This window comes from Anser anser (assembly GCF_964211835.1).
Source record: "Anser anser genome assembly, chromosome: 23".
In the NCBI taxonomy this organism is placed as follows: Eukaryota; Metazoa; Chordata; class Aves; order Anseriformes; family Anatidae; genus Anser; species Anser anser.
This window is the reverse complement of record NC_139744.1, coordinates 1,399,187-1,416,697: the sequence shown is the minus strand read 5'-3', so window position 1 is coordinate 1,416,697 and position 17,511 is coordinate 1,399,187. Positions and strand designations below refer to the sequence as shown.

Sequence of the window (17,511 nt, the reverse complement as noted above, 5' to 3'; positions counted from 1 at the left end):
GGCAGCGGGCTGCAAATAGTGCAAGGCTCTTTTATTTCGACAGCTGCCGGCCACAGGCGGCCCCCCGGCACGGGCCACGGGACCCCAGGACGGTGCCGGGGATGGGGGGGGGGGCAGGGGGGCAGAGACCCCGTGGCTCAGCCCACACGTGGGGGCTGCCGTGGGCGCTCGCCCCCGTGCCGCAGCACTGCCGGTGCGTGCCCCCGCGTGCGGGCGGCCGGGCGCTGCTTCCCGTTATAGCGGAGCGCGGCAGCGGCGCGCACAGGTAGAAGGGAGCTGCGCTCGCCCCCGCATCCCCCCCCCCCCAGGAAGGATGAGAAATCTCTGAACTGTTCCCTGCAGAGCTGCGGGCTGGGGGTGGGGTGGGGTGGGGGGGAAAACGAGCTCAGCCAGGACCCCGGAGAAGGGGGCAGCCCCAGGGGACAGCCCCGGGGGTCCCCACAAGTCCCCCCAGTGTCCCCCCCAGGGGTGAAGCCCCCCAGGGGAAGGAGCCCACGAGCCCCGCGGGGGCTGGGCTTTGTAGCCGTGTGCAAAGGGCACAGCCTGGCACGTGGCTGTGTCGGGACAGTGACGGGGACAGACCTGTCCTCACCCCCACAGCAGCTTTCCCCTCCATCCCCCTTGCCCCGGGGTACCGCTTCGGGAAGCTGGGGGGTCCCAAGGAGCCCCCAGACCCGCCGTGTGGGGCAGGGGCAAGGCCGGACTCGGAGCAGGGCAGAGCCCGGCCGCACGGAGAGCGGGGCAGGGGTTTGGCACGTGCCAGGCCGAGGTTTCAGGGCTCTGCTCGGCGGGGGAAGGAGCCGAGCACCCGAGCAGCCTCACCGGGTGAGGTTCGTGTGGGGCAGCCCCCCCCCTCTCTGCCCGCGGCCCCCCCGGGCCGCAGCGGGCGCGTTGTGCTGCTCAGGGCTTGCCGGACAGCTCGCTGACCCGCTGGCGGAGGTGGAAGGCGAACTCGAACATGGTGGCCGCCAGGCTCTGGTGGATGAGGTACCGGGGCAGGCGACCCTGCAAGGAAAGGAGAGGAAACAGCAGGCGAGTGAGAACAGCAGCACGACGGGCGCAGCAGCCCCTGGGGAGGTGAAACCCCCCCCCCTACCCCCCCGGGCTCCTGCCCAGGGGTTTTGCTCCCTGCCCCAGGCGCCTCCCGGCACGAGCGCCGCAGCGGGGAGCTGCTGCTTTCAAGGAGTTTTCTCCGGGGGAGGAACTGAAACGCATTTTGATGTTTCTAAAAAGCCCGGCACGACTCAACCCGAACCGCCTCGGCCCGTGCTCTATTATGCGAGATGCATAAGAAAGCAAGGCCGGGCTCTGCGGGGGCAGGCAGCAGCGGCAGGGCTGGGAGCGCCGCTGGGGCTGGCAGCGGCTCCGCGCCCCACGGGGACCAGGCAGGGATGGAGCCAGGGGGGGCACAGCCCCTGCCCGGGCACGGGACGGGAGCAGGAGAAGCCCCGGGGATGTGGTGCACGTGGGGGGGGTTCCTGCAGCCCCCTTCAGCAGGGCAGGGGCTGAGGCTTCTCCTCTGAGCCCGGTGCTGTAGTCGGGGGCCGTTTCAGGCCCCGCTCGGAGGAGAGGCTCCAGCCCAGACACAAACACACACACACACGTGTGCAACCCTTGCCCTTCGCTGCGGGAAGGGGTGAGCCATGCGCTATAAATACTGCGCCGGGGCCAAAGGAAATACCAAGGCAGCACAGGCGAGGGGTCTGGGCAGCAGCAGAGCCCTTCGGGAAGATGGTGGAAGCAGCTGACGGGCCGTGTATCGGGAGCTCGGCCGCCGCGGCCTCTCTCTCTTGCAGCAGGCAGCAGGCGAGGGCTCCCCGGCCTGGGAAGCGCAGGGAACGTCCCCCCGTGCCCAGCCCCATCTTGCACAACCAGCGGGGCTGTTTCTCCCCCCCCCCCCCAAACCAGCCCGTTACAGAGGGGAGGAAGAGGCACGGGAGCCAGTCCCGTGAAGGAAAAACACCTCCGGCCCCAGCCCCGTGCCAAGCGGCGCCGGGGGGGCAGCGGGGGCCGGGGTGCGGCCGCGCTCGGCTCGACCCCGCTCTCGCTTCCCAGGCGGGGAGCTGCCAAGGCGAGCGCTTCTGCAAATCCCTCGCAGGGCATTTCACCAGGAGCGCGGTGCCTGAGCTGCTCTGTGGGAAGGGAGGGCCGTGGGAGGGGAGGGGGCCGCAGCTTTGCAGCAGAGCGCTGATGAATGGAGCCTTTGTGCTCGCTGCTGCAGCGCCGTTTCCACGTCAACCTCGGCTCGATTCAGCGGAGGAAGAAAACAGGGCAGCTCCCCCCCACACACACCCCGATGCGCCCGGCCCTGCTCCCTTCACGCTGCCTTTGTCTGGGCCACCGGCGAGGGCTCCCCCGTAAATAGCTGCGGATCTGGGGCACGGCGTAGGGCCCCAAGCGCCGCTCCCCGCATGCCCCACGCGCCCCCCCGGGGGGCTGTGTTTGTGCCAAGGCTCTGGGAGCAGGGCACGCCACGGCGGGCGCTTCATCCCCTCGGCGGGTCCCGGGGAGCAGCAGGCAGCCAGACCACAGCTGACATGCCCGACTATTTCTGGTCCCCTAAGAGGATAAAATCACCTCTTCCCCAGTCCCGCACGGAGAGGTGAAGCCCGTAGCCGAGACCTCGGCCAGGTGAGGAACGGTTTCCCGGCCCTACACCGGGGCAAATTCCGGGGGGGAAAGAGGGTGCACAACCTCTGCCTGCAAAACTCAGGTCCCCTTAGGGCACCCGTCGGCAGCGGCCCGAAGCTGCACCCGGGAGAGGCTCGCAGCAGGACAGCAGCCCCCGCGCTGCCCGGCTGGGAGCAGCGGGCAGGTCCCCAGCAGGTGTCGCGCAGCGTGCGGGGGCTCCGGAAGGTGCTGGTGTCCCTGCCGGGGGAGGGAACACGGCCACGGCACTCGCATGTCAGCGAAGACTTGGCTTTACCTTCAGGTCCGTGTTTAGAATCCAGATGAAAGTGCAGACCCTGGGGTTGCTGGGGCACTTCAGCACGATGAATCCTCCGGGCCCGTTCTCACCCCTGCAGGGAAACAGCAGCAGCAGCAGCACGCAGTCAGACCGGGGGAGGCTGAGGAGCTGCTCCCTGGCACCGACCCTGGCTCCTGCCGCAGCACCCCCTGGCCTGGCAGCGAGGACGGGAGCCCCGCGGGGTGGGAGCAGATGCGCAGAGCGCCCGGGAAGGGATCCGGCTTGGCTGCAGGCTCACGAGCAAACACCACGAGGCAGGTTTCCCACAGGTGCCTTGGCAGCGGCGGTGCCAGGGCTGCTGCAGGGCTGCAGGCTGAGGAGCAGCCTCTGCCTCCGGACCGTGCCAGCGCGGCCGGCACCGCACCACGGGGAGGTTTCAGAGGCACGGCCTGGCAGAAATGGGTGCAAACAAGCAGGTCCCAGGAGAGCCGAGCACTCAGGGAGACCGTGCTCGGTCAGGACAGGCTCAGCGCAGACAGCCTCGTCACTACAGCCCCCAGATCCTTCCTCGCACCATCTGAGCGTCTCAGAGAGGAGAGCTGTGCTTACACACACAGCCCAGATACAGATTTCCCTTCTCTGCTCAGGAACACACACTATTTTTGCTGCATACATTTGTTAAAAGATTTTTCTAGGCCCTGAAGTCCCCAGCTCTTAAATAGACTGAGGCAGCTATAACGGCTCCGAGTTAAAATGTCAATTACTTTAACCAGATTATTAGGAAAAACAAAGTCAGTGCGTGAAGTGGCACAGCTGGGCCCCAGGCACCAGCGCAGACGGTAACAAGGAGTCCTTGTTTGATGAGACCAACCCCGCCGAGATCCATCACCAGCCGCGCGAAACCTTCCCTTCGGAAGGGGAGAGGCCAGAGACCTGCTGACACCCTGGGAGCCGGTCCATCCTGACGCAGCTCGTTTCACCCCCGGGACCACCTCTCGGCGCCTGCAGCCTTTAAAGTCCGTAAGCGGCCGGCTTACGAGAAGCAAAAGGCATCCGAGAGGCCCAAGGAAAGACACGGTCAGCTGTTTACTGCCCCTCAGAAATGGCAGCTGGCCCTGTTTGGGAATTAACTGTTACATAAACAGGATGCGGATCGGGTTGGGGTTTGTGCTCTTACTGGTCGGCACCTCTGCTCCCCAGAGCGGAGGGAGCAGAGAGCTGGGAAACGCCCGAGCAGCGCTCAACAGCACGGAGAGTTTCTTTAACAAAGGAAGAAGAACAAGGGAAGCGAGGTTCAGTTCCACAAATAGATTAGTTTCCTGAAAACGGTGCCAGAAAGACAGCAGGGTTTTCATTTAAGTGGCTCTCTGCCCTAAGCTGAAGCAAGGTGCGTGTGTCAGATCGCAGCTCAAATAACAGGATCTGCCTCTCACCTGACATACTTGGAGAGCGGAGGCTTCAGGCTGTGCGTGGTCGACATCCCTGAGGAAATGTACCTGTCTCTTCTTCTCTCGATCCGACGCACGTTCACAAAATCCCTGTGCAAAGGAAGGGCAGTGACTGCTTTGAGACGTGCAGGGGGCTTCGAGGGAGCAGATCACAGGCTTGGGACTGCTGGGAAAGGCTGTGGCAAAGGTATGGCAGCATATGGACACAGCACAGCCAGCACGGTTAGCAGGGAGAGACAGGCTGAGTGACTGGGACAGATCTGGGCTCCAAGACTCCTGCCAGAAACGGCTGGAGACTTCAGGGGCTCCTTGCCTTTGGGAGCGGTACCCAGCCCTGCTCCGGGGATGCCAGGAGCTCCCAGCCTGCACACGACGACGGGGCTGGAGCCGGGCGCCCTCGCTGCGGTCGGAAGCTTCCCTCTGTGTTTTAGGAAGGTGTTTGGGGGGCTCAGCGCAGCACAGGCAGCAGGATGAACTGACCTGGGGGAAACGACACCGCCTGCGGCCCCAGCTGCTACGTCGTACGAAACGATCGTGTTGTCTTCAACCCGCTGCAAGATCTGGAAGGAAAAAAAATAAATAAAAAAATAAAAGGATTTCCTCAGACTGTGCCTGCAGGTGCCAACAGCTGGGCGATGCAGCCCCTCCTCAGAACAGCACCACGACTCAAAGCCAGCGCCTTTAGCAGCCGATGGGAGGCTCGGGGCTGGGGCCGAGCTCGTTGGCGGCACACGCAGAGGTTCCTCTGCTGGCCCGGGGCCGCCCCTCTGCCCCTCCAGGGGCGCGCAGGCGTTGCCTTCGGATCCCCGCCACACCGGCGGCGATCGCCCCAACCGCACCGAGCAGAAGCCGGCTTGGCTCGGCCGCTGGCCCAGCTCCCTGCCCACCTCGTGGGCTTTTGGACGGGCACCGCCACGCAGCTGGCTGCCGCAGAGCATTCGGATCGTACGGATGAGCGGCGGAGATTTAACGCCTCAGTGACTCTGATCCAGCTAAGCTCCAGTAGGGCCCGGGCACCGCTGACAGCCGGTGCGGGGCCGGGAAGCTCCAGCTCTCCGCTCCAAGGAGCTCCTGTGATTAAGCCATCTTTGTCCGGCACGCTCACCTGGCAAGCTGCCACCGTTCTGTTCCACAGGATCATCTTCTCGGGCTGGAGAATAACCTCCTGGTAAACTGTTTCAGCAGAGCACTGCAGGAAAGCCTGAGGACAGAGCCAGAGCAGTTAGCCAGTCCCCCGCTACACCTCGGTAAGACGATTTCTAAGGAACGCAGGGCAGATCACAAAGAACGACGGGGATAAAGCAGGAGGGCAGCGCGGCGAGGCTGCAGAGCTGAGGCTGTGACCCCGCTGCCGCAGCGCTCCCGTTCCCAGGGGCCTGGAGGGCACACGAGGAGTCAGAGGAAGGATCAGACCCCGGGGAAAAGCAGTCGCTGAGCTGCTGCCTGCTGGGGTCTGCGCTGGGTGGGAGGGCAAATATCTGTCTGTACCACAGACGGGCCTCGGGGCTGACCCGGGCTGGCTCCTCCACCCTCACCCTGCCTCATCAGCGATTTTGTGGAGCAATTGCACGCGCAGCAGAGTCACTGAGAAGCTGCTCCGAGCTCTAGCACGGACAACAGTCATTTCCCCACGTCCCCGTGGGACGGGGGATCTTCAGAGGCACACGGTTAACGCAGCGGAGTGGGCCCGTGCAGCTTTTCCTCGTGAACACAGAGCCGCTCCGCCGGCAGCTCCTGCCAGCAAGGCAACATATGCACTGGAACAAAGAAAAGCCACCGCAGCACCGATGCTTCATTAAAGCGTGGTTTACAGCCAAGGCACTCCAGCGAGAGGGCACGGAGCACGGCACTTCCGCGCGGCTCTGCTCAATGCCAGGCAGCAGCAGACGCACGCTCAGCCCTGGTCTTGCTGGCAATTAGTTGCAATTAGCCTCCTTGGTCAGATTAGTCCTAGATGCTGGGGTTGGAAGCGAGTCTTGCAGTCACCTGCTCCCACTTCTACCAGCAGAGACTGGGGCCCAGCAGATTTGCCGGGGAGTTTGTCCGCCAGCCAAGGGGTTTTCCTGGAGAGATTCCCTAGAGCGCGCAGCGCAGTTCATCTGTCTCAAAGAGCGCTCTGCAGCCTGACCTGTCCTGCCAGGGCCAGGAGAGAGCGTGAAAGCCGAGCCGTGATGCCAAGCAGAGCAGGCTCTTTGCCTGTGCCACACGGGCTGAGGAAGCGATACGGGAAGGTCCTTACCTTTAAAATAAAGGTCTTGCCGTGGAAAGGTATTTCGAAAGTGTAAACAACGTCACCAAAGTCCTGCGCAAGAAATAAGGAAGTTACATTTACGCTGGCAAAATAAAATTAACCGCTTCTACCTGGGCTAAAGCCTGCTGGTCTACGAGCACTGTGCTACGGGGGCAGGATGTGGCCCGCTCCCGTGCCACGCAGGACCACCCCCGGCCCCGAACCGTGCCCACTCCCCCAGGCCAGGCCAGGCCGCCAGCCCCACGGCAGGAAGGACACCCAGCACATTTCAGATGCCCATGCACAAATTTCCATAAACAAAACAACATCCAGAGAGGCAGCAGTGATGAGACAGGAAAAGAATCCAGCCCGTGCCAGGCTGCAAACTCCGTTTCAAGGTCAAATTCTCTTTGTAGCAAGCTACCAGCACCAGTGCAAGAGAAAGGGCTTGGTTTGCCAGCACTGCTGTTGTTACCTACATCTGAGAAGAGACTCCCTGGAGGGGTTAGGGATGGACAGATGATAACCTTTCATCATTAGCCCCGTGTTAAACTCTGATTAGTCTATTTAAATCCATCCCCCTTTGGATAAAGAAAACAATCTGCCCAGCTAGTTTGGCACCAAACAATGGATCACTTGACAGGGGAATTTTAAACACCAGATGAGACTGCAGTTTGCAGGACTCTCACCCCAGCCATGTCAGGAGCCCACAAGCAGAAAGCAAGGTTGGTTTTAGGGGGCAGAGACAGGGCGCCTTCCACTCCACGCTTTGGGCAGAGCAAGGAGCTCTAGACACCCCAGCAAACCCTGCTGTAGCTCAGGGAATAAACCCGTGAGGTGGGGAAATGGGCAGGGCTCCCTGGTTCACCCTCTGCCTCCCACAAGGTCCCCGTCCTGGGGACGGGGACAGGCACAGGGCCTCGGGGTAGGCCAGCAGGAGCAGCCTGTGCCCCACGCGCTCCTGCTCCCCCTTGGCTCACAGCAACCCCAGCTCGGCCGGAGCCTCCCCAGACCCCAGCACGCTCCTAAAAACACCCTGCTCTGCAGCACGAGCGAAAGCAGCAGGGCCAGGACCCTGGGTGCTGCACGTGGCCGGCACGGCACGGCACGGCACGGCTCTGCTCCTCCCCGCCGCAGCTCTGCGCCCCCCCCCAGCCTACCAAAGGTGAGTTGTCCGCCCCTGCCCGCCCGCTGTCGAGAGGGAGGAGTGATGGGCTCTCTCCTGTCAAACGGGAAGGCAATTAAACGTCTAATTAAATAAGAGGGGATTTTACATTTAACTGAACTGGAATAGATTCCTAATTCAATCAGGTAATTGTAACGCTTGTTAATTTTTCATGTCGCAAGGAGGTTTCAAAAGCCTCGTTTGTCCTCCAGTTTTTGCTAAGCCATCCGTGCTTGCTGCCGGGCAGCGGGGCGGGGGGACACTTGCATTGTTTTTCTCGAACTTCCAGTTCTCCTCCTGCGCCAGGATTTGGTCCACAACTTCCATCGCCTCTTTGCCTTGCCGGACGTATTCTTTCTCCTAGGACAGAAGAGAATATTTCACTCGTGGGGCTTGCAGGGAGCCCAAAGCGTGCGTGCGAGGCTTGCTACCCACCTCCCAGGGCTAGCAGAGGGAAGCGGGCAACCTCCCACCACCACACCGCGGAAATCTCTTCATTCAGGTCACAGAGGCCTCGTTTTGGAGCTCGAAGTCACGCTCCCCGCCCTGGCTGGCATCCACACGCCAGCTGCGCCTACCAGCGAGCCTCCTGCCTCGGCGCAAGGGCTTCCAGCAGGCCGAGGGCTGCGAGGAGCGCAGAGCTTCCTCCCGCGGGAGCGCCGGGGCTGGAGCTCAGCAGCAGCAGCACCACTTGGAAGGCGGCACCCAGAGGCCTGCGCCCAGGCAGACCTCGGGGAGGTGCGGGACCGCCCTGCTAGCTAGGGGAGGACGGCCGAGGCGATGCCCTCGTGGTGTGTGACCACGTAACCAGGGGGGAGAGGGAGAGGCAGAGCCACAATCACACCCCCAGAGCAAAGGCTGCGAAACGAGGGACAGGAAGGAGGGGCAGGAGCGTCCACCCCTAGTTACCTGCGCTGTCAACGCCTTCCTCCCCAAACCTTCCTCGTCCGACTCGTTGTCCGACCCTAGGGGGAAGCGCACAATTAACACACGCATAACGAAGATCCCACGTGAACAATCTCCCCCTGACCTTCCCGCGGAGCAGACAGCGTCCGATCCCTGCTGTCAGCGGGTGCGACGCCAGCACGGCCCGGGTCCTGCCTCCCCCAAAACGCGGCCGGCTGCCAGGGGCGGCTCTGCTCCCTGGCTGGGTGTCAGAGGCACCGGGACAACTGCTCCGGCTGACGTCCTGCCGAGCTGGGGAGGTCTCGGAGCAGCACGAGGGGCGGTGTCAGGGCAGTGGCGGTGTCACAGGGCAGTGTCACACTGTCATCTCTGCCCCTCACCTGCTGGTGGCGATTTGCCCCCATGCCCTCATCCCCAGGGCGAGGTTTTCCGAGCACAGCTCGTAAGCATTAAATCCCAAGACCCACAAAACCCTCTGGCTTCCCACGGAGCCGAAGCCAGGCGCACGGGGCTGAGCGCCACCCCGCGCCGCCGACGGCACCGAGACAGCGGGGCCGTGGCTGCACTGCCCGGGCACGGGGCAAGGAGAAGCGGCCGGATTTGCAGCGTCAGCTCCCGGAGGCGCTGCCACGGGCCGGGCGAACGAGGCAGAGCTCGGCGAGAGGCGCGAGGAGCCCCCAAGGGACGCGGCGGGGAGCACGCCTTACCTGCGAAGGACTCCGGCGGGGAGTAGAACTGCCCGTCCGAAAGGGCTCCGGGGTAGAGCAGGGGCCCGCGGGCGGCCGCGGCCTGGGCTGCCAGGTACCCTGGGGACCAGAGCGGGTCTCACACACCGTGCCCCGTGCTTCAGCCCCAAGGGGGCTGGGGGCCCTGTCCGTCCCCCCCCCGCCACCAGCCCAGCCCTCCCCAGACGGCCTCCCGGCCACTTTCTGCCAGACACAGCTGCTCGGCTCGCGCTGCCACCAGCCAGCCCACGAGCCTTTCAGCTCCTATTGCCTCATCTTTTGTTGGAGACATTTTATCCGCACGGAGATCAATGGGCTCTTTTGCCTGTCAAATCCAAAGGCGATTAAGCATCTAATTAAATAAGAGCTTCCCCTGGAAGCAATTTGGAACCCGAGCCTAATCCAATAGAGGCATTAAACACTTGATCATTTTTCATCTTAAAGCCTCCTTGCAAGACCCAAAACATCCTCTGGTGTTTTCCAGTCGCTCGGTGCATTTCTGACCCAGTCTCGCTCGACAAATACTTCTCAGTTTACGTGCCGCTTCCCAGTCCTCTTACGTCAGAGAAGCCTGGGGGAAGGACGAGCTCCTTTTGCTGTAATAGGGCAGCCACCCAACCCCAAACCCAGCACCCGCTCCCTAGAAGGGCCCTTGGAAGTGACAGGTGCCCCGCCGTGCACGGGAATTCGTCCAGCATTAGGTCAGAAAAGCTCGGTCTCAGTTTAGTCTGACCTCAGTGGTTAGAGGCTGTCAAATTTCACACACCGTAACCCACGCTGCACCCCTGTAATGTATCTTCGAGTGAAGCATTCCTCTCCGAAGGTCTCCAGCCCAGATCTGAAGACAGATACCAGGAGCTGGAGAGTCCCACGGTCCGCCTGGCGTTTGTCCCACTGTTTCAAAACATTTTCACTGATGCGGAGGTGAGCTCTGTTTCCAATACGTCTGGCTTCGGTATCCAGACATTGGGGAATTTGGCATGTTTTTCTCCTCTCAATTAAAAGATGCTTTTTATAATCTGGTATTTTCTTCCCCTGAAGGGACTTGTATACCACCACAGAACTGAGTCAGGCACTTACCGTCACAGCCAGCCTGGAGATCACTTCTCCATAAATGTCATATCTGTCAAGGTGCTGCCAAAGCAGCAGAAACCCCAGGCCTGGTAGCCTGATCTGCCAGCTCCTACCAGAGAAGAGCAAAATACTTACATCGTTCCTCTTCTGCTTCCTGAGTTAGGACTTTGAAATCCAGGAACCAGGTCTCTAGCCAAGCAATGACGAACGAGACGATAGGAAGCAGATAGCCGAACGCCCCTTTGGTCAGAAGCTGAGTGGAAGAAAGCAAAAGCCACAGGGAGTTCACACAAAATGGCAAACGGCAACACCAGGCAATCACAAAGCAATCCCCCGCGAGCCCATGGAAACCAACCTCGGAGAGGATGACCTTCACAATCAGGAAGGCACTGGAGACCAACGTGGTGACCTGGAAAATAAAATCACGCACCTCAGATCCCTGCGAACCCTCGGCAGAGAGCGCAGCCTGAAAACAGGAAAGCAGGAACTGCCTCCTTACCGCTATGACCCACCAGTGGCGCAGCCTTACGATCGCGTAGGCCAGCAGCAGCACGAAAAATCGGAAGAAAGCCAAGACCTTGGGAGACAAAAAGCCATCAAGGCGAGTCAGCGTCCTCGTCCCCGTGCCAGGCACTGGGAGGATGCAGCCCCCCCGAGGACCTTGCCACCCAGATGGGGCCAGAGGCGCAACAGGACGGGCTGGGACGCTGCGACCTCCCCGCTCTGCAGCCCCCAGCCCCAGCCCACGGCCCCCCCCCCACCCCGAGCTGTCGCTGGGATACTCACAAATATGTCGAAGAAAGAGGTCTTAAAATTGTACTCGATGATTTCACTCTCCAAGTTCTTCTCGATGCCATCCTTGGTCTGGAGAGGAGACGGGAAAGGAGAAAGCTATCGAGTGCACTGATAAGGAAATAACGATAGCAAGAAGGCGGCCGAGCGGTGCCCGGAGGTTGGCGCCGGGTCGGGTTATGCGGCAGGCACGCAAACGCGCCATGCAGGCACGGGGCCACGGGGGGATGCAGCAGCCCGTTTCACCCCCTGCTTCACGCCGAGGGGAGCCAGGGCTGGAGCAGCTCACGGCGACATGCAACACTTCGGGGGAGGGAGCTTTCTACAAAGGAAAAGCTGCCCGCTGGCTCTGTGGCTCCGGCTGTTTGGGAGGAAGCCCCGAGCAAGCGGACAGCTCCAGGAAGCGCTCGGCACCGGGCAGAGCTGCTCCCACAGCTGGACGCCCGAAGCATCCCTCCTGTGAGGTCGCTCGGCAGCGGGGTGGAATTTAAGCTGCGATCGTCCTCTTTGTGCAAAACCCCTCGGCGTTCCTCCAGGCCAGCCCGTGGGCCGGGGGGGGAAAGCGGGAGGAGAGGGCCACGGACGCGCAGAAACGCGAGGAAATCCGAAAGAGGCAAAGCCACGGCCTCTGCCGTCGTACCCGGGCGCGGAAAAAGCTCACAGAAGAGCTCTCTTGCCTCACCCCGAGACAATCTGGGGCTCGACAGCCTCTCGGTGCTTCTGACACCATAAATCCTGCTCTCAGGAGCTCGGGCTGGCTGTTTACGAGGAAGCGGATGGCTCAGGTAACTGGAACAAATGCTTCACCTTTAGGCTATTGGTTTGAACGCGGCCCAGCTGGCCGGGACGCCGGCGCACGCTGACAGCTGTTTGATGATCTGTGAGGAACAAGGCGGCGGATCTCAGGCCAGTCCTTGGCAGCCTGGTGCCCTGGCACCCTCTCGTCAGACAGTCCAAGGACAGACGAGGCAGCCGGCGGGAAGTGGTCCCTCTAGGTCAGGCCGGTGCTTAATATTCGGGGGGGTGTGTGGGGGGGGCAGCGGTTCTGCACGGCTGCTTCAGCTGACGGGGGGCTACGGGGCTCGCGCCAGGCAGCTTCGCCGAGGCGCTGCTGAAAGCCCCTTCCCAACGCCGCTGCTCCGACAGGAGGCAAATAAAGGGCACGGCGAAGGCCTTGGGTCGTGATTTCTGGGAGGTGTTGTGGATTAAACGCCCGCCACTGCCCTGAGCGAGCCAGAAGAATTGCTGGAGGCACCTCTTTGTCTCTGCGAGCGGCGGGCGCGCAGAACCACCGCTCGCAGGAGGCAGACATTTAACGAGGGCCAATTCGCTCGGCTTATCTCGCAGCGAGGGAAACCATTTGATAAAAAAAGCATTAGTCACGATACAAACTCATCGCTCTCCATAACCAGGCAAATAAGCCATCCTAATAGCCTTAAATATGCAGCACCTCGGCTCAGGGCCCGAATATCACCGCTTAGTCACTCGTTAATGGCTACCTGCGAGACCTACGCTCAGCATCACCCTGACGACCGCGCTGCCACAGCTTTTGCCCAGGGCCGGAGGTTTTGATTTGCGGGCAAGCACCGCTCCGGAGAGCCCTGAGGACGGCAGCAGGAGGCTGGGGGTCCAGGCCGGCTGCTGGGCACCGTCGGCATCGCAGGAATGCCGGCCCCGAGCTGCTGCAGGGGGGGGGTCCCTGCAGGGCGCTCAGCACCGCGGCCGCGGGGGGGCGAGGGAGCCGCTGGCCGAAGCCATCTGTTAGGTGCGGACACGGCGGGAGATAAGCGGGAGAGAGATAAGGGTCGCCGAGCGAGCGCAGGACCCAGCGCTGATAAAGGAAGGCCAGGCACCGGGCGGGCTGCCTGCGGGAGGGAGCGGCGGGCTCTATCTCTCCATCTCGCCCTCTCTGCTGCGGTCGCCCCGCGGCAGGGCAGGACACGCAGCGCCTGCAACCCGAAACCCGGCGCCCGCGCGGCCCCGACCGGTCAGGGCCGGCTGGGAGAGAAAAAACACACGGCCCGGGGAGCGACTTTGACCCGCCGGGGCTGAAGTAAATAAGCTGGGTCTTCCTCGTTGGTCGGCGACGCGGCGAGGCGACACGGCACCTCGCGCCGGCCGCTCCGGGAAGGACGAGGCCCCGGCGGCGCCTTTGAGGCAGGAGGGCAGCACCTCCGGCGCTGGGAGGCTGAGATTAGCGGCAGGGACCAAAGCTCAAAGCCCTTTTTGTCCGTGCCCAGCAGCTGGAAGGGGGGGGGGGAGGAAGGTCTGCACCCCCCCCTCCCCTCGCCACCCCCGCAGGGCAGGGCAGGCGGCGGAGCCGGCAGCTGCTTGGCAAAACGCCGCGGGCAAGGGGAGCGGGGGAGAAATTCGGCCAACCCCGCCGCTGCCGCGGGCCCCGGATCTCGTTACGGGGCAGCACCCAGCCCGACACGCGTGGTGTTAACGACCCCGGGCAGCCACAACAGAGCCTGGGCGCAGGAAACGGAGCCGGGCGCCGGGAAGAGCAAACAAAGACTTGGCCCCGGGGACCTGCGAGAGGGAGCGGACGGACGCAGGAGGAACCGGCTTCACAAAAGCGCTCAGGCTCAGGAGAGGGAAGGCCCCGGGCGTTCGTTTTGCCCGACTTACGTTCAGTTCGATGATCCACAGCAAGGAGATGAAGAGCAGGTCGAAGGTGACGAAGAGGCAGAAGGTCCTCCTCACGTCCGAGATGGCTTTTCTCTTCTCCGGGGAGAAGTAGCAGTAGGGGGAGAGGCCCTGGCTGTGGGACAGCGAGGTGCTGATGGACGCGATGGCGGGGAGGCTCCGTTCCAGGTCGTGCTGCAGCTCCCTCGGCTTGCTCATCCTCGGCCCAAGCAGCTCGGGGGTCCTACGTCAGCCGGGGCCGCATCTGCGAGGCCGGCATCACCTGCGGGGGGGCACGGGAGGGGGACCCGCGGGGTCAGGGGGAGCAGCAGCGAGTCCTCGTGCCCGGAGCACAGGGAGGAAGCGGGCGCCCGATGCCCCCCTCTCCGGGCACACGTTCCCAGCACCCCATCAGCCAGGGGCCGCCTCTTTCCCCTCGCTGCCAGGCGAAAGGAACCCAGCCGCCTTCTAGGTTGCCCCCGAGCCTCCCTTGCAGGGCAGAGCTCGCCCAGGGCTCGCGCCCCGCACCAGCAGGGCCCCGTCCCTCCTGTGGGGTTGGGGGGGGGAAGGATCACCCCCCAACGCTCCCACCCTGCAGCACCCCCCCCCCATGCAGGACACACGCTGCAGGCATGGGGAGAGCCAAGCCGGCAGCTCCAGCGCGTGGCTGGAGCCGAGCAGAGGATGGCAAACGCCACGGGGCCGCCGTTCGCCCCGGTGCTGGCGGTGCCGGGCACGCGGCGGCCCCGTGAGCGGCTCGGGGGCGAGCGAGGCGTCGAGGCCGCCGCGCTAAAACGTCTCCCTTCCGTCAGCAGCACGCGAGGAGGCCGCTCTCAGCGGGGCGGCCAAGCGGGGAGGGAGGTGCCAGGGCTGGGCATGGCGGGGGCTGCCCCAAGCCACGGCCACGACCCCGGGACAAACGGCCCCCAGGGAACGCCCGTGCTCTCAGGGCGCTTTGCCTGGGAGCAGCGGGGGTGGGTTCGCGAGGGGGAGCTGCCCTGCTCCCTCCGGGACCCGAGCGAGGCGAGGTCCGGCTGCAGCGCGTCTCGCTCGGAGCCGGGAGGCCGCGGCCGAGGAAAAAAGCCCCAGGACTGTGCCCAAACCTGCAGGAAACGGGGGCACACCGCAGGGCTGCCACGTCCCGCCGGGGGGGAAAGGCCGCGGGGCAGCCCCACGGAAACCGCAACGCCGGGGCCCTCGGGGAGCGGCGGGGCCGGGAGGAGCGGGGCCGCGCCACTAGGGCCCCGCGGAGGAGCCGAGGCTGTGTCAGCGGGGAGCCGAGGCTGTGTCACTTCGGATAAGCCGCCGCGAGCCCGTCTCAAAGCGAGAGGCGCTCGGGACATCTGTGGGCGCTGAATAATGCATCGCCTCGCGGGCGCCCGCCGCCTTCTCCGCCGCGCTCCCCGCTCCGACAGCGCTTTGCACTTAGGCAGCCGCCCCCCCCCAAACCCCCCCTCACAGCCCCCCCCCCCATCACTTCAGAGCTCTTTAGGATCACCCCGAGAGACGCCCGGCCCCGATCCCCGAAGCCATCGGAACGCCAACCGCTTCGAGGCCCCGACTGTTCGAAGGGGTGAGGGCTGAAGGCACGCTTCGGAAGCTCGCCTGTCCCGAAGCTCCTGGGGGGGCGTCGGTGCGGAGGCTTTGCCCCCCCACCCCCCCCGGGGGAAGGCCGGCGGGACGCAGAGGCCTCTCGCAGGAACATTTCCAGCCCAGACCGGGGCCGATCCGACCGGGAGCTCAGCACAAGGAGCAGCGGCACCGGGGGCTGGCTCCACGCGCCCCTCGCGGGGTGCCAGGGGAATTATCGAGCTCCCCGCGCCCCAAGTTGTGCTCCCGGCCCCCCCCCTGGCCCCGACCCCGAGCCCCTCGTTAGCGCGCCGATGCCACGGCTCCCATCTGCGGCCTCCCTCCCTCGTGACACCGCTTCCCCTTCCCTACTCGCGCCCTCCCCAGCCGACACGACGGCCCCGCAGCCCCGCAGCCGGTGCCCCTGCTCCTCGGGGAGCTCCGCACCCGACGCCGCGGCCGGTGCCTGACCGGGGGGGGGGGGGCAACGCGTGGCCAAACATCCCGGGGGCAGGGACCTCTTTAAACCGAGCACCTTTCCCCCCTGGTTCTGCCCCGGGGCAGGGCAGAGCTGCCCCGAGCGCCCCCCAGATCCCTGCTCCTCTTCCTCTTCCTCCTTCTCCTCCCGGGGTGGGGGGGCTCTGCAGCACCCGGTGCGGCCTGGCCGTGAGCGGAGCCCCCAGGGGTGCTGCCAAGAACTCGGCCGTGGGACAAGCGCGTTGCGAGCGCCCCTCAAAGCGCCCTGGGACCCCCCAGCCCCCCCTCCAGGAGCCCCAGCTCCCCCCAGCTGCTGCCCGGGGAGGGGCTGAGCCAGCCCCGGGGCCTCGTCCTGCCCCCGCCGGAGGCACGGGCTCAGCATCTGGGAGGGCTCCGGCCCCCGGGGAGCTGCTCGAGACCCCCCCAATGGCTCGAGCCCCCCCGCCGTGAGCACGCACGGGGCACCGAGGGGCGGCGGCGGCGGCACCGGCACCACCACGAGCCCCGCCGTCCCCCGGGACCACCGGGAGGGTCACGGCACAGCAGCAGCAAGGAGCACGGGGGGGGAAAAAATCTGTCCTGGGGGGCTGGAAACGGCCCCCCGGGGGGGGGGCACCGAGCGTTGGGGGCACGGGGCCTGCCCGGTTCCCGTCCTCCTGCTGGGGCACCGGGGCTGGTACCGGCGGCACGGGAGGGGGGGAGGAGGAGGAGGAGGAGGAGGAGGGAGAGGGGGACACGGGGGGACGCCGCAGCCCCTCGGGGCCGGTCCCGTGCCCGCAGCCCCGGGGTGCCGGTGTTGGCGGGGAGGGGGGGGGGGTTAACGAATGGAGCCGGGGGGAGCCCCAGGCCCGGGGCCGGTACCGGGGGGTGGTACCGGGGGGTGGGTGAGGCCCGGCCCCGGGCGGCCCCGTTCCCACCGGGGTGGGCCCGAGCGCGGGGACACGGCCCCCACCGGCGGCCTCCGCGGGGGAGGGTCCGGTACCGGCCCCGGTGGTGGCTCCGCTCCGCTCCTCCCCCGTTGCCCTCCCGTTCCCGGCCCCGCTCCGGTCCCGGTCCCTTCCCATCCCGGTTCCGGCCCCGCTCCGGTCCCGGTCCCTTCCCGTCCCGGTTCCGGCCCCGGTCCCGGTCCCTGCCCGTACCTGCAGCCGCCCGCGGCCAGGCCCCGCCGGAAGCAGACCCCAGCTCGAGCCGCTTCCGGCCCCGCCGCCACCTCTGACCCCGGAAGCGAACGCGCGGCCGTGCCGGGGGGGGGCGGGGGCTCTGAACGGAGCCGGACGGGGGCGAAACCATTGGGGGGGGAGGGGGGGGGAAGAGCCCATTGCGCTGTGCGCGCGGGGGGGAGGGGGGGCACCCCGCGCCCCCCCTGGAGCCCCACAAGTCCCCCTGAACCCCCCGAGCCCCCCAGCGCCCCCTAACCCCCCTATGAGCCCCCCCAGGCGCCCCCCAGGCGCCCCGTGAACCACCCCGACCCCCTCCAAGCCCCCCCGAACCCCTCCAAGCCCCCCCCCCGAGACCCCAGACCCCCCTGAAGCCCTCCAAGCCCCCCGAGCCCGCCCCGAGTTCCCCAGCACCCCCCAAGCCCCCCCCCG

General features: G+C 65.2%; 1 protein-coding gene across 1 annotated transcript; it reads right to left on the bottom strand.

Moving 5' to 3' along the window:
- Window positions 1-10: 10 nt before the first annotated feature.
- Window positions 11-17,210, bottom strand: STARD3 (StAR related lipid transfer domain containing 3). The gene is made up of 15 exons (XM_083809190.1): window positions 17,062-17,210; window positions 13,880-14,159; window positions 11,243-11,320; window positions 10,956-11,033; window positions 10,812-10,865; window positions 10,592-10,709; window positions 9,365-9,463; window positions 8,661-8,716; window positions 8,019-8,111; window positions 6,596-6,658; window positions 5,462-5,557; window positions 4,837-4,916; window positions 4,342-4,446; window positions 2,927-3,020; window positions 11-1,005 (listed from the first exon to the last, which is right to left on the bottom strand). The coding sequence occupies exons 2-15, from the start codon at window positions 14,093-14,095 to the stop codon at window positions 901-903; spliced, it is 1,335 nt and encodes a 444-aa protein (XP_083665316.1). The 5' UTR covers window positions 14,096-14,159; window positions 17,062-17,210; the 3' UTR covers window positions 11-900.
- Between the last annotated feature and the right edge of the window lie 301 nt (window positions 17,211-17,511).

Excerpts from the sequence above, each read along its gene's own strand:
- STARD3 (XM_083809190.1), bottom strand. The coding sequence starts at position 14,095 with ATGAGCAAGCCGAGGGAGCTGCAGCACGACCTGGAACGGAGCCTCCCC. Across the intron at positions 10,866-10,955 it reads GCCACTGGTGGGTCATAGCG|GTCACCACGTTGGTCTCCAG; the intron begins GTAAGGAGGCAG and ends TTTATTTTCCAG. Across the intron at positions 5,558-6,595 it reads GCAAGACCTTTATTTTAAAG|GCTTTCCTGCAGTGCTCTGC; the intron begins GTAAGGACCTTC and ends CTCTGTCCTCAG.